Below are 16323 nucleotides of genomic sequence, written 5' to 3' on the forward strand. Positions count from 1 at the left end.
TGAACTTGAGTCTAATCTTAATTAGCACGCACTCACAATGAGTCTTCATTTCTATCCACCTTAGATTAAAAATGTCATTAGAGTAAAATTAGTGTCAATTTAGCAATTAGGAGAGCGCGGTCCGTGATTTTCAACAGATCCATGTTGAGGATATCCCCTTTGACGAGCCTCCATCTTACCAATTAGTGGACCAACCAATCCTCACTTGGAGCCTTGTATGTGAATGTGATCTTAGTCCTCCTCAACCCTTCACAAGATGCAAAGAAAGATGCTAAACGACCAAATGGAATAAACCAACTCAATTGAACACCCTTTGGGCATATAGCTGGTTTCATTGAAGCTTGCACATCATTCACAAGCTTCACCCTGTAAGATTCTACCACATCCATGCTAGGTGTTGGTGGCCATTCTAGAGCAGACAAGGACGGGAGTGGCAGGTTTATAGAGTGCCATACTTACCATTGCCAAAAGAATGGAGAAACATTTAGTTTTCCACAACACTCATTTTGCCATTCTTCAAAACTAGATCTCATTTAGTATCAAACAAAAATTTATCAAGGAGTCGGTAGAGAGGAGCATAACTGTAAAATTTGCCCAAAAAACATGAAGCACAATAAGAGATGAGACCAAATTGAATCCCACAAGCAAGAAAAGGTGGAGAAATTCAATAATGCCAAAAGCCTACACTCCCCGTGTACTAAAGCAAAGAATGGCAAAACACCATACATAAGGTTGAGAAACACCAACCCCTACTCAATTAAATGGAATACCTATCGGACCAAGTAGGTTGACTCTTGATGATCCCCAAAAGACCACCAAGGCTTACAAAGCAACATCCATTGGAGAGTATATCTTTCCATACACAAAGGAAAAAGATCCCAAGGTGACCTTTGAGCTAAGCTAACACATTGAAATCCTCAAAGAAGTCCTTGACTAGAATTGTACAAGTGCATGAATAGTGATGGTCTACGGGTTCAACAATTCAAGGACCCTCCCTTCAAGCAATTCCCTACACTATAGCACATTCCAATCTCTCTCTTAGTGAGAGCGAACTTCAATGAAAGGATATAGCTGAACATACTGTGTTCCTATCCTCAAAAGTGAGCATTCCCATAATCGCATTGCTACATAGCAGTCCATGCATATGGAAGGATCTGAATGACTATGGAAGGAAAGCTAGAGGAGCAAGAGGAACCCAACCAAACTCCTTCACCTTACTGTACAACACACCAAACAAGTGGAAGTACCCATCAACAACCTTGGGCATTCAATATTGTAGGCACAAGTTCCATACAATTTTGGATGGGGATGCTCTAGTCAATATCCTCACCACTTCAATCAACAGGGTTAAGTGTCAAACTAGTTAATGGTTCAACAGCAAAACCATTGCACATGGTGCATGACTTCACATCAAATGGTTTGCCAAAACATAAGGCACTCATTTGTAATGGACTTCCAAATGTTCAATGATAAAATCGCTATTAGCAATACTGATTATTTATATACACGTTACCTTGTGGTGGTTGCAATTGCAAGGGTGCAACATTCACCAACACGGCATTCACATAACCAGTTAGGCACCGTCAAAGAATCAAGCAAGATGACAGGCCAAACAAAACGGAGGGGAAGAGTTAGGCGAGAGGAATGGTAGGGACAACAATTGGCTACAATTGCATGCAAAACGATGCCATGTGAATTTTCCAAAAAAAAAAGGTTTAACTGCTATGTTTTAAGATATGTTTTAGGAGGTAGATTAACTGCCTATCAGATCAGTGTTACCAATGACACCGTGGAGAAATGGAAAAAGTCAATACAAAAGAACACTAAACACATCTCTTTCAATATTTTAAAGTGAACCAACTTTTACATATGTGAAGGGCTCTTAAATATGAGCTCCTTGTGTACAGTTCTAACCCCTCATGGGTTTAGCTGACCATGAAGAATTTGTTGGGTTACTATGTCCACCCACTTCTTCAAGTGTCCTAGTTCATCCATGTGTAAATAGTGTTGAAGAACAGTGTCTAGGGTTCATAGTCACTGGAAAGTTGACATAGATGAACAAAGGCAGACGGGCAGGTAATGAATTCAAAGATACGTGTACAACAGTTGCAGCATGAATGGATTCCACTGCCTTTCATATGGAAACTATAATTGTGTGACTGGAACAAACAAGTCTGTGAACTTAAGAGTCCAGAAAAATTGCTTCATACACCTGAGAGTGAATTTAAAAAATCTTCTCAGTTGTACAAAGTGTCTCTGCTCCTCCTGTACAAAATCTGTACCCGTGTTCCAAGGGAATACTCCATGACAACACAAATTTTCATAGCTTATCAAATATCATCATCCTGACTTTATTCAGGTTCTGTTCTCAACCATTTATAAACATCACTAAAACCTGCAGAAACACTCAATTCCACAAAATCCCTGAATTAGCAAAGAATAGCAGGCATCCGTGCACACACCTACACAAATATGGACTACAAGCGTCTATGAGACAATGGTAGTTCATCAATACGCATCCATCACACAGTGACACATGGAAACACTTAGATTGAGAGAAGAGGGAAGGGGGAGGGATGTGTTGCGAAATAGCCCATGAGACCAATGATGATCAATGTATGAGTACTGACGAATGAAAGAACGTGTGTGTGTGTAGAGATCTTCCGGAAAGGGCGCGCAGGGGGCGGGGGGGCCGCCGGGGGGGGGGGGGGGGGGGGGGGGGGGTTGTGTGGTGTGTTTTGTTCTGTCGTGAAATAGTCCATGAGACCAATGATGATCAATGTGTGAGTACTGATGAATGAAAGAACGTGTGCATGTGTGTGTGTGGGGACACTTTCCTCAGGGTGGGCAGGGGGTGGGCGAGGGGGGAGAGCAGTGATGGTACAATGTGTGAGTACTCTGGTGCATCCCCTATATAAAGCACAATGAAGGAGTGAATAGATGAATGTGTGTGTGCGTGTGTGTGTGTGTGTGTGTGTGTGAGAGAGAGAGAGAGAGAGAGAGAGAGAGAGAGAGCGTGTGTGTGTGTGGGTGGGTGAGAGAGAGAGTGTGTATGTGTGAGGGGGAGGAGAGAGAGAGAGAGGAGAGAAGAGAGACCTTATCCCTGCCTAAGGTGGGAGTGTCCACATCGTCTTCCCATTTGAAGAATGCACACTCAGAAATCACCTGCAAAATATCCAACATTTATCAAGCTTTACCAATTGCAAGTCTAGGTAGATCCAAAAGGATCACTACCTTTAATATATAATATCATCACTATGGAATGAACCTTAACTAATTCATCTGTTGCATTAACCGGCCCACACTGCCTGTCATAGGGCCTTTCATATATAATATCATCACTATGGAATGAGACTTAACTAATTCATCTGTTGCATTCGGCCCTCACAACCGACCTCTAGCCACCTCAAAGCCTCTTGAACAGGTTCATTTCTGCTTAAATGGTCCAACAGCTGTTTCCCCACCTGTTGAATGATGGGTGATGTTCCATTATCAGACTCCTGGACAAGAACAGGTTTGAACAAAATAACTAAGCGTGAGTCCTGGACCCCCCCCAAAAAAGAAAAAAAAAAGCTTTGAATGGTACATCTGAAACAGTATTGGGGAAACTTACATACACGCTTCCTCTTAGTTTCTCATGAAGCCAGAAATTTGAAGAAAACAGCCTTACTTTTTGAAAAAAATATAACTATGATTACATTTTTTTCATCTGGCTCAATTGCTTCTAGAGAAGCTCTCAACCCTCCAATTTGAATTTTCAACCAATAAGCTGAGGCTACCCTTCACCAAATCTGATCAGCTACTTACATAACCTTGCAATGCTGCATTCCAGCTTGCCGGATCAATACACTGCAAATTATATTCTTGCAAGAATTCAGGTAAATTTTTGCTTCGAGGATTGTCAGAGGTAAGGAAGTCTTCAAGCCGAATCCTAGAGTATTTGAACATTTCCAACAAAAATGTATCTCCCCTATCTTGACGAAGACCAGCAAGCACCCTTCCAATCATATCAAGACCAAAATCACTCTGCACTACATTGCTTATTTTCAACAAACCCCCAACTTGACCAAGTAACAAGACTCCTGCTGCGGTCAGCCTCGTGAGCATTTCAGCTAGATATTCTGGGGCCTTAGGTGCATCCAGAGTCAAATCCTCCAATAATTCCATAATCATCTGAAAGCTGTAAACAATTTAGGACATAAGGTCTCAAAAAAACAAACTCTTTCATCAAATAAAAGCAATAATTCATCTTTACTTGTGTCTCTAGATGCATTCCCTAGTATCTGCAATTTTGTTGGAAAGCATGGTGTGCCAAGATCACACGGTGAGAGTGGAGATGGAGATGGACGCTCAAGCCATGGTGATAGTGACCAGGGCTAGAGATAGAGAGAGAGATGCAATAAACCTCAAGTGAGAGAGATTGCACATGAACACAATGATTGTATTATGAATGATAATACTCACACAATGTACAATGTATTTATAGGCACTAAGGCCATATCTTATGACCCATAGAGGTGGTTCACACCGAAAGACTCAAGAACCATTTCACACTATGCAATTGGCTTCAAGGTGCCATAAGTTTTGGCGTGATTATTTTCCTGGAGTCAACAACTCGTTGAAACTCTTTGGCATAGCTGGGGGTCTATGCTCGTCCCTAGGTAAAAGCGTTGTCAGCCCCGCTATTCTCTTCCTATCAGGACTAACTGAGACTCTGATTATTCCAACACCCCCCCTCGGAGCCAAGGTGGTGAGACCCAAACGTAAAAGAAGCAACCAACCTCCAACTCCATCACATCACTGCAAAGGGCGACCTAGCCATGCGCACGTCCCATGCCATAATTATTCCCGACCGAAGCTGAGATTATTACTTAGTCACCTCCCCGACTCCTAAATAGGATAAGAATACATCTTTGCCTTTCATAGCATTAAGGCTTTACGACAACTCCAAAAGACATCCAAAATATTCAGATTTTGGGGGACAACCTCGGCAAAGAACCCTTGACTCATACAAAATAGGAAATCAAAAGGAAGATAAAAGATAGGAAATTAGGATGCTTTGAAACCTCCGCTTCAGCATATGTCGATGAAGTCCTTTTACATGGTCGTTTCCAAGCCAAAGAGACTTGGGGTCCAAGCATGGTTCTCGAGGTAGATGATGAAGAAGCAACCTCCAACTCCGTCACATCACTGCAGAGACGCGACCTAGCCATGCGCACATCCCATGCCATAACTATTCCCTCAATCAGCTTATGACCGAAGCTGATATTATTACTTAGTCAACCGCACCCCCTCTGTAAGATTCCTCCCCTACCCCCTTTTTGATGTCTAGTATCTTTCCCTGTAATCAATCCCTCTTCAGAAATATAAAGACCTTGTTTCTATCTGTTTTAGCCTAGAGAGAGAAAAATATTCTAGAGAGAGAATATTCAGATTTTGAATATTTTTGGATAGAAAAATATCTCTTCTAATTCAGATGAGTTCCCCTGAAACAGAAATTCAAAAAGAATTTTCCAATGTGCAATTGGAATTAATTGAAAATAGCTATAAAGAACCTTAGCCTAAGGGTCTAGATTTTCAGAAATCTTTAGACTATGGTCCAATTAAGGTTCCTATGGACCAATAGCATCAATCCATGTGTAGGGAGGAGATAAATCCAACTTGTAAAAAGAAAATACCCAAAAATGAGTAAATGCTCACATGAGGTGAAGAGTTGAAAATGTACAAGGTTTATTAGTAAAAAAAACTATGAGCAATATTAAAAGTATGACATATGTAAGGAAGAGGAGTTCTTTAAAGGAGGTGCATATTTCACATAAGATGAAGAGTTGAAAATGTACAAGGTTTATTAGTAAAAAAATTATGAGCATTATTAAAAGTATGACATATGTAAGGAAGAGGAGTTCTTTAAAGGAGGTGCATATTTCACATAAGATGAAGAGTTGAAAATGTACAAGGTTTATTAGTAAAAAATTATGAGCAATATTAAAAGTATGACATATGTAAGGAAGGGGAGTTCTTTAAAGGAGGTGCATATTTCACATAAGATGAAGAGTTGAAAATGTACAAGGTTTATTAGTAAAAAAACTATGAGCAATATTAAAATGATTTCATTATGACACATATGTAAGGAAGGGGAGTTCTTTAAAGGAGGTGCATATTTCACATGCTTGAATGAGTTTTAAACTCATAAAAATTGAGATATTTCATCTCTCCTCTCTCCTCATTCAAGTCGAGTTCCAAAAAGTTAGCTTAACTGACCTAAAAATGGTCAAAAAGTGACCAAACTGACTTGGAAAATTCTAGAATCAGTTTGTTTGGTTAGGAGCTCAAATTTTCCTATAAATAGAAACCTCCCCCTTGTTGAAAAATATATAGTGTTTATGCATCGTTACTCTACTCCACCTAAGCCAAGAACTGTGAATTCATTTAATAATTCACTAGTTTTTGGAGCTTCCCTCTTTCTTCAATCCCCATTAGTGGCTCCATCAACATACTTAACCAATTGATTGGTTGGGGACCTCTACCGTGAACAAAGAATCAAGCAATTTGTAAGGTAATTAGTGAATATTGCTCTTTTCTATAATTTCTCAATGTTTCTCTCTTCTCAACCCCTCTCAAGCTTGAGAAGCTTAATTGGTATGGTTTTTTAAATGCTATTAAAGTTAATTGGTGAATAGTAGTGAAGAGTTACATAATTTAATAAATGCTATTGAAGTTAATTTCCATTTATGTTTAAATTCTAATGGTTTTTATGTAATTTCTCTCTCTCACTCAAGAAATGGTCATACTCATGACCCATTCTCAATCCAAAAGAAGCTTTTCATAAAGCTTTTCCTTAATCCAAGATTAAGCTATGCTTGAGGCCAAATTAATGATTTTTTTTCTATGCTTTTAGTTTATGCATATTGATGATTCAATCCATTATGGATTAAGGATCCAATTAGAGATCATTTTAATTATTTCCTTAATGATAAACTTTATACCTTAGAAAAATTGAGATTTATCAGTCATAGCAACGGAGCTATGGCAAAATTTTTATAAAAATTATGCATAAAATAATTTCATTCAAAGCATAAAAAGAGGACTTCCTACCATATTCTAGGAATTATCATCCTAGACTAATTGAAAGAATTTCATTATAATCATGGAGAAATTGAATTTTTATATTATGCATAAAGAATAAGTTTTTATATCAAAAGTGTTACTTTTATCATTTTTATTTACTTGCATAGAAGTATGCATAATGGATAAAATTTTATATCAAAAGTGTTACTTTTATCATTTTTATTTACATGCATAGAATTATGCATAATGGATAAATTTTTATATCAAAAGTGTTACTTTTATCATTTTTATTTACATGCATAGAAGTATGCATAATGGATAAATTTTTATATCAAAAGTGTTACTTTTATCATTTTTATTTACATGCATAGAATTATGCATAATGGATAAATTTTTATATCAAAAGTGTTACTTTTATCATTTTTATTTACATGCATAGAAGTATGCATAATGGATAAATTTTTATATCAAAAGTGTTACTTTTATCATTTTTATTTACATGCATAGAATTATGCATAATGGATAAATTTTTATATCAAAAGTGTTACTTTTATCATTTTTATTTACATGCATAGAAGTATGCATAATGGATAAATTTTTATATCAAAAGTGTTACTTTTATCATTTTTATTTTCATGCATAGAAGTATGCATAATGGATAAATTTTTATATCAAAAGTGTTACTTTTAGCATAATTGAATTTCATGCATAGAAGTATGCATAAAAGATATGGGAAGTGATAAGATATGATAAGATGCATATAAGATGAGTTAAGATGTGATAAGATGTGTATGGGATGAGATAAGAAGTGTATGAGATGAGATAAGATGTATATGGGTTGTGATAGGGTGAGAATGGATGTGATATAAAAGATTAGATATGAAGGCATATGGGGTTATATGAATGGGAATGTGAAAACGGATGTATGTATGTGGATGTGTGGATGTGGAGATGGGAGTGTGGATGTATGCATGTGAAAATGGATGTATGCATGAAGATGTATATGCATAGATGTGAATGTGGATGTAGACGTGGTTGTATAGAAGTGAATGTGGAATGTGGATATGGATGTATGTATGTATGTGGATGTAGATGTAGATATATAGATGTGAATGGGAATATAGATGTGGATATAGATGTGAATGTGAATGTAGATGTGGATGTATGAACATGAAAATGGATATATGCATGAAGATGTATATGCATAGATGTAAATGTGGATGTGGATGTGGATGTAGATGTGAATGTGGAATGTGGATGTATAGATGTGGATGTATGGGAATGTGGATGTGGATGTATGTGAATGTGAATGTAGATGTGAATGTGGAATGTGGATGTATAGATGTGGATGTATGGGAATGTGGATGTGGATGTATGGGAATGTGAATGTAGATGTGGATGTATAGATGTGAATGTGGAATGTGGATGTGGATGTATGTATGTATGTGGATCATAGTTGCCACACGTTTTTTGAAACGCGTTTTTGAAACGTGTTTGAAACGTTTCAAAAACGTTTCAAACAAATTTCCAAAAGTTTTTTAAAAGTTTTTTTCAAATTTTTTTTCAGGTGTTTTTTCCAGGTTTGTTTTAGGGGGGTGTCCATAAATTTATGTTTGGTACAGTTTAATGCTAAAATCTACATTCAACTTTCATATACATGAATCATGATACATCATGAATGATGAATCCATGATTCAAATTTCATACTGAATCCTGATTCTTAATACATCATACATGATTACAATTTACATCATACAATGATCATACATGTAACATGAATCATGATACATCATACATGATACATGGCAGTCTTCAGGAATCAGGAATTAGATCATAGATGGCAAAAACCCATATAATTATTAATAGCATAACCAGTTTGAAGTTACAAGTTACAACTTACAACATACTAAGCAACATACTAAGCACTAGTGAATAGTGTCAAATGATAAATCTGAAATCTGAAATACAGATGTCTGTACCGAAAGACCAAATACAAAAACTCTGAAAAAACAAATGGTCTCCAATGTCTGGAGTCTGGACTCTCAACTCTAGACTCAAGTGTCAAGAGTCAAGAGTCACTAGTAGTAACTAGTAACTACTCAGCATCATCCTCCTCTGAGGAATGTGAGTCTGTGTCGTAAGAAGATGAAGCCTCAGCCTCAGCCTCAGCACTCGTAGATGCATGATCTGCTGATGTCGGTGCCCGTGATCGTGTCATAGTAGCTGGTGCCATCATCTCCTCATATAGCATGGCATAGATGTCGCGCTCCTCAGCAGGGATCTCTGGTACGTCCTTCACTTTCTCTATGTCGATCTTGTCGACATTCACTTGGCGCGGCTCAATGGGATTGCCTTGCTGCTCAATTAAACGGAGGTTGCAATGACAATACACCAACCGTTCTAATTGAGCAGTGGACAATTTGTTCCTCTTCTTTGTATGGAAGAGGGCCCATGTGCTCCAGTTTCTCTCACATGGACCAGAGCTGCAATCCTGTGAGAGGACTCGTAATGCAAGGCGTTTCTGTCAAAAGATAACAGAAAACTTTATAAATAATAAGAAGAAACAACTTATATAAGTTGTAAGTACTAAGTTGTTACTTCAAAGTGCAAACTTATTACATGTAAGTTGTAACTTGTCAGTGGGCACTTACCAGAACTGGAGTACCGATGCCATATTTCTCCGATACACAATTTGACCCATTATCTGTAACTACCTGCACTATGTTCTCTGGGCCAATCTCTAGCACTGCCTCACGCAAATGTCTCCATATGAATGCTCCAGTAACAACTGTACCTGGAACCGAGGCATCAATGGCACGCAAAAACATTGTGCCCTTACAACAGGACACCAAAATGTTATATACATTTCTCTTTCTCATGTCTGTCCAGCCATCACAAAGCAATGTGCATCCATATTTCTGCCAGGTTGCCTTCAAAGGCTCCATCTCAAGCTCCACTGCCTTCTTCTCCTTCCTTAAGTGGGTTTTGCGAAGGGACTCATAAGATGGACCCTCCCACTCATACCCAATGCGGCTGATAGCTTTAATGGCCTTCTTCCAACGAGGAGTACGCACGACGTGAAATGACAAAGCGCATTGTATAAACAACTTTGTCAATTCACGTGTGGCCTCCTTGACAGCTTGCTTTTGTATGCCTGCTTTAATGCCTGCCCTCTTTAGAGAAGGCACGGTGGGCAATGAAGATCTGTGGGCTACAGGAATGGAGCTAGACCCACCTGCTTGACTCTGCAAATCATCCTCTGTCCTAGCTCTTTTGGACACATCACCTACAGAATCTGTATCCTGTACATCATCATCAATAGGCTGAATTCCCTTTGCTGCTTCATGTTCTCTCTTCCATTGCTGAAGAGACGCTACAACCTCTCTTGGTACTTGACTGCAAGGGCCAATGCCTTCCCCTCTTACTCCTGTAAAATGGGCCTTTACCCTAATAATAGACCCACCTGACACTTTGGCACAAAAATTGCATTTCCACCTTTCTGTGCCTGAACCCCCATATCTGCTCACAGGAGTTACGTGGTTCCACATGGCATCCTTAGCCCGAGGCATGATGAATGAATGAAGAAATTTGGGCAACCTGGCAAGAAATGCCCAAATTTCAAATCTGAAATTTGGTCCAAAATCAGAAAAAATCAGCATTTAGGGTTATTAAAAACCTGAGAAGCAGGGTGCGTAGGGGCCGGAGGAGTAGGCTTGGTGCGTAGGCAAGGTGTGCATGCACCAATGTAGGCAACCTGGCAAAAAATGCCCAAATTTCAAATCTGAAATTTGGTCCAAAATCAGAAAAAATCAGGATTTAGGGTTAGTACAAACCTGTTACCTACGGTGCGTAGGGGCCGGGGGAGAAGGACTGGTGCGTAGGTAGGGGTGCAAGCAAACCTGGAAGACTTCAAAGGCTGGAAACGTCTCTTTCAAGCGTCACTTTCAAAACTGAAATGCCAGGAGATACTGCATCGTACGTTTTCTATCATAAAAAAAAACTGGCCCAGCAAAAAAACGCGTTTCAAACGTTTGAAACGTTTGCACGTTTCAAACGAGTAGCCTAAAGTTTGAAACGCGTTTTTTTGCAACTATGATGTGGATGTAGATGTGGATATATGGATGTGTATGTATGAATGTGGATATGGGATGTGGATGTATAAATGAGGATGTGAAAATGGAGATAAGCATGTAGATGTGGATGTATGGATGTGAATGTGGATGTGGATGTGGATGTATGGATGTGGATATGGATGTGAATATATGATATGTGATGTGAAGGAATCTGAAGTGAAGAGATGGAAAAGGAGGTGATTGGATGAGTACACATATACATGGAATGTGGAATAAGTAATGTGGATTAATGAGAGATAATGTGGAAAAATGAGAGTTAATATAGAAACTGTATTTGTAAACTGTTTGTAAATGCTGTTTGTAAATGGTTGTTTTATGTCAAGAATGCTGGGGAAGCATTTTGACCGTCTTGTGATTAAGGTCGTGGAGACCTAACTGATAAAGTTGCAACTGCTGACGGAGAGTCAATGGAGGACGTCTCGCGTAGCAAGGTCGACCGAGGTCTTGACCAGCCTCGGTTCGATTAAAATGGTGAGCTTCCGGTACGGTGGATGAGGGACCAAGGAAGCGGCCTATGAGTGAAGCGCTAGGTCACCTGCGAAGGATCCTAGAGGGTGCTGACCATACGGTGCTCGGGCTCTGGGTCGCCTAGAATACCCACGCGTGCGTCGAGGAAGATATTGGAACAAGGAGTAAGAGTTGTTTTGTGAAACCGGGCATGGATCTGGTTGACTGACCTTACTGGTCCTCACAACGGATGAGTCCATGGCTCTTTTATATGGATCTGTTGGTTGATCTTGTTGATCTTCAACGAGAGTCCATCTTGATAAGTGATTATATTGCCGAGTATTATGGGCTAGGAACTATGGAAACGGCCTCTGTGTGGACAGGTGGTGAGCGTTCTAGTTGCCAATGATGCCATAGATACTCTGATGAAGGAATGATGGGAAATTATGAATCAACTGGATAAATTGGGAGATTGTGATCAATGGTACTATGGTTTCATTAAAGGATTGTTTTAAAGTTAGCTGATGCTAAGAAAAAGGCAATTTTCATATTGGGTGTGTAAGTGGTGTGGCTAGTTTTATGTTTGCATGAAATTCCGGCTAGGGGGCCTTAGAACTCTTTTCCTTGGTACCCGGGACAAAACCTAACCAAATTCCAAATTGGATCCCATCACTACAGTGGTTGGGCGGTTGGCTAACCCATGGGATCGGATGGGGTTAGGCTGGACTGATGGATCCGTAAACCGAGACTCAATTTCTGTTATTACGATAGATGAAGTAAGTCCCGGATAGTAATTGTTCTATGGATAGGAATCAACGGCTGTGCCTCTTGATGGGGAAAAAAGCGTTGATCCCAATGATCCAAGTGCAAGTTTCTTCCTTGATCCGACCGAGTATCTTTATAGGCGCAGTTGGATCAGCGTGATCAGTAATGATCTTGACTACGTTAGAGTAAAAAAATTATCCTGGTGGAATCGCCCGTGCTTTCCGAGTAAGGGAAGTTTTTCCGAAAAAACCGACGGATTAGTCTCTTGTCCGGATATCCGTGGACGAGGCCCCGAATGTGGGACCCCTGCCCCGTGCGAGAAGTACTACTTCCGCTACTAGTACCCGAATCCGTTGCTCGGTGGGAACAGGGGGATCTTACAGTTGGTATCAGAGCCTTTGGTTGATAAAGATCAACTGAGAAGACAAATAGGTCAGGAATTTATCAAGAAACACAAAAAAGTTGTAATTGTGTGATATAATTCATACAATTTGATATTCAAACTGAAATTCATAATTTGGTAATTGGGTCTTCAGATGGAAGTACCGCAATTATATAGAATCCCTGACTTGCTTGAGGCCTAGACATGATGGTATTTACCTTATAATTCCAAGGGTCGTGACTATCCGTATATACCGAGAGTATAACTGCAGCTCTTTACTGACAGTATATACGAGTAAATCTAAGACTTGAAATTATAAGCGTTAATGCTATCCAGATGATGAATTTGAATGTGGTTGATATGATTTTTAATTCTGTTTGGGAACTGATGAATTGATTGGGATTCTGATTGAAAAATGATGATTTTTGAAATTTAGTCGAAATATAATAACCTGAGCAAAACCGCAATGAGGATGAATGGGACGAGTCCCTGTAATGATAAATGATGATAATGATTTCAGCAAATCACTATGAGATTAGTGGATTGTGCTGTCAAAGTGCTACTGTTAACACTTGACTCGGTATATCAAGTTAAGTGATGACAAATTGAAAACTTGCTTGACTGAAATTCCCGTGGAGGAATGTTCAGAAAGAAAAATTTTTGATCTGATGGACCATTATCGTGTTAAAGATATGAATGATATGATCTGAAATGAATTTATCTAATGATGAGTTCTATATAAGGGATATTTATCCCCGTATTCTGTTGGGTTGACCAGAATATAAGGAACCCTAGAATAAATTGGATCTTAAGAAAAAGAGTTGTCCTCTACTTGGCGAGATGAGGACATCTCGCACTTTTTTAAGTGGGGTAGAATGTAAGATTCCTCCCCTGCCTTCGAGGTATACAGGAGTAAGAATCTCCCTTTTTGATCTTATAATTAGTCCCTCTCTAAAATAAAAGAAAGATTCTGTTTAAAAAAAGGAAGACCCTTCCCCTAGAATACTTCTCAGGAGTCACGCTGTTTTAAGGATTCAGAACAATGAGTTCAGAAGTGAAAATCGGTGTTTTGGATACCAAGGTTTTGGTTTTCATTCGAGTACGGCCCAAAAGAAGTTCTTTATCTCTTGGGGAGTATAAGAACTTATCCCCCAGATATTGTGAGCCTTATATCTGAATTCAATGAAAGTAGGTGACTTAGCCTACAAGCTTCTTTTACCTGCTCATCTCAAAGTTCTTAATGTATTTCATAGAAATATGTGCCAAACCCAAATCAAGGAAAGACGATAAAACTTCAGTGACAAGATACCGTTGGCTTCTAGGTTACGCTAACTCCTTCCTTTATATAAGTCGTAACTTTTACCTGTCGCTCACAGCAGTAATCTTACTTCCATCGATCTCCTCTCTTTCTTAATCTCCTTCATGGCTTGGCAACAAGAACTAGTTTTATCCATAATGATTCCTCACCTTCAAGACGCAAGTGAGTCTGTGAAGAAGGATTTTATAGAACAGTATGAGCGCTCACTTTTCCCTCACTTGGGAACTTCTGTAGCGCAGACCAAATGGCGGACCTATCAAGACATAACTAGGGTAACACCCTGGGGTCAGCAACATTTTCGTAATAATGTCCGCTTGGCCATGGTTATTGAAGCTTTGGGTTTGGGTCCCCGATACTACTGCGTCATGAGATCAAGGCATCCTGGGTTTTCTGAGCGGGTCTTCTTATTGGCGTGTTTTCTTCCTCATGAGAAGATATGCCTTTACCCCGTTTTTGGCTTGCCTCTCAGAGGTCCTTTTCTTAGAACACCTCATACCACTAAGATAGGCGCAGCAATAACCCACAGAATCATTCCCATAGATGAGTTACCTTATACTTGTGCAGCTTGTGAGGACTGCTTTTGTGACCATATGATGGACGGGCTTATGGAAGTGTAAAGAGTTCCTCTATCTTTACTGTATAAGTTCCGAGAATGAATAAAGTTTAAATCTTGTTCGTATTTTGAATCTTGCTCTCTTTAAGACTTATCTTGGTGGTTAATCTTGATTAAAATTTTTCTCTAAATCTCATATTCGTGCATCTTGCGAAATTATCCCAGTTTGCGAGATGAGGACATCTCGCATTTTTTTAAGTGGGGTAGAATGTAAGATTCCTCCCCCACCCCCTTTTTGATGTCTAGTATCTTTCCCTGTAATCAATCCCTCTTCAGAAATATAAAGACCTTGTTTCTATCTGTTTTAGCCTAGAGAGAGAAAAATATTCTAGAGAGAGAATATTCAGATTTTGAATATTTTTGGATAGAAACTAATTCAGATGAGTTCCCCTGAAACAGAAATTCAAAAAGAATTTTCCAATGTGCAATTGGAATTAATTGAAAATAGCTATAAAGAACCTTAGCCTAAGGGTCTAGATTTTCAGAAATCTTTAGACTATGGTCCAATTAAGGTTCCTATGGACCAATAGCATCAATCCATGTGTAGGGAGGAGATAAATCCAACTTGTAAAAAGAAAATACCCAAAAATGAGTAAATGCTCACATGAGGTGAAGAGTTGAAAATGTACAAGGTTTATTAGTAAAAAAAACTATGAGCAATATTAAAAGTATGACATATGTAAGGAAGAGGAGTTCTTTAAAGGAGGTGCATATTTCACATAAGATGAAGAGTTGAAAATGTACAAGGTTTATTAGTAAAAAAATTATGAGCATTATTAAAAGTATGACATATGTAAGGAAGAGGAGTTCTTTAAAGGAGGTGCATATTTCACATAAGATGAAGAGTTGAAAATGTACAAGGTTTATTAGTAAAAAATTATGAGCAATATTAAAAGTATGACATATGTAAGGAAGGGGAGTTCTTTAAAGGAGGTGCATATTTCACATAAGATGAAGAGTTGAAAATGTACAAGGTTTATTAGTAAAAAAACTATGAGCAATATTAAAATGATTTCATTATGACACATATGTAAGGAAGGGGAGTTCTTTAAAGGAGGTGCATATTTCACATGCTTGAATGAGTTTTAAACTCATAAAAATTGAGATATTTCATCTCTCCTCTCTCCTCATTCAAGTCGAGTTCCAAAAAGTTAGCTTAACTGACCTAAAAATGGTCAAAAAGTGACCAAACTGACTTGGAAAATTCTAGAATCAGTTTGTTTGGTTAGGAGCTCAAATTTTCCTATAAATAGAAACCTCCCCCTTGTTGAAAAATATATAGTGTTTATGCATCGTTACTCTACTCCACCTAAGCCAAGAACTGTGAATTCATTTAATAATTCACTAGTTTTTGGAGCTTCCCTCTTTCTTCAATCCCCATTAGTGGCTCCATCAACATACTTAACCAATTGATTGGTTGGGGGCCTCTACCGTGAACAAAGAATCAAGCAATTTGTAAGGTAATTAGTGAATATTGCTCTTTTCTATAATTTCTCAATGTTTCTCTCTTCTCAACCCCTCTCAAGCTTGAGAAGCTTAATTGGTATGGTTTTTTAAATGCTATTAAAGTTAATTGGTGAATAGTAGTGAAGAGTTA

The 16323-nt window shown here is 38.6% G+C and overlaps 2 protein-coding genes across 9 annotated transcripts in view; both read right to left on the reverse strand.

Moving 5' to 3' along the window:
- Positions 1-1818: 1818 nt before the first annotated feature.
- Positions 1819-16323, reverse strand: part of LOC147626098 (uncharacterized) — a 36155-nt gene continuing 21650 nt past the window's right edge. Inside the window, exons 7-10 of one of the 8 annotated variants that reach the window (XR_015268778.1) lie at positions 3808-4180; positions 3361-3500; positions 3097-3165; positions 1819-2395 (exon numbers count right to left, since the gene is read on the reverse strand). Coding sequence is in view for 2 of the 8 variants with exons in the window: in XM_086817656.1 (XP_086673782.1) it covers positions 2369-2395; positions 3097-3165; positions 3396-3500; positions 3808-4180 (574 nt within the window). In the remaining 6 variants the exon portion in view is untranslated. Of the gene's footprint in view, positions 2396-3090; positions 3166-3274; positions 3501-3613; positions 4181-16323 lie in introns of those variants that run through there. The other 7 variants (XR_015268782.1, XR_015268780.1, XM_086817656.1 and 4 more) reach the window with 7 other exon arrangements.
- LOC147626099 (uncharacterized) lies at positions 8907-10637 on the reverse strand. The gene is made up of 2 exons (XM_086816989.1): positions 9720-10637; positions 8907-9589 (listed from the first exon to the last, which is right to left on the reverse strand). The coding sequence occupies exons 1-2, from the start codon at positions 10635-10637 to the stop codon at positions 9164-9166; spliced, it is 1344 nt and encodes a 447-aa protein (XP_086673115.1). The 3' UTR covers positions 8907-9163.

The sequence above is a fragment of the Cibotium barometz genome, chromosome 23 (genome assembly GCF_041138505.1).
Source record: "Cibotium barometz isolate CiBa-2024 chromosome 23, ASM4113850v1, whole genome shotgun sequence".
Lineage (NCBI taxonomy): Eukaryota > Viridiplantae > Streptophyta > Polypodiopsida > Cyatheales > Cibotiaceae > Cibotium > Cibotium barometz.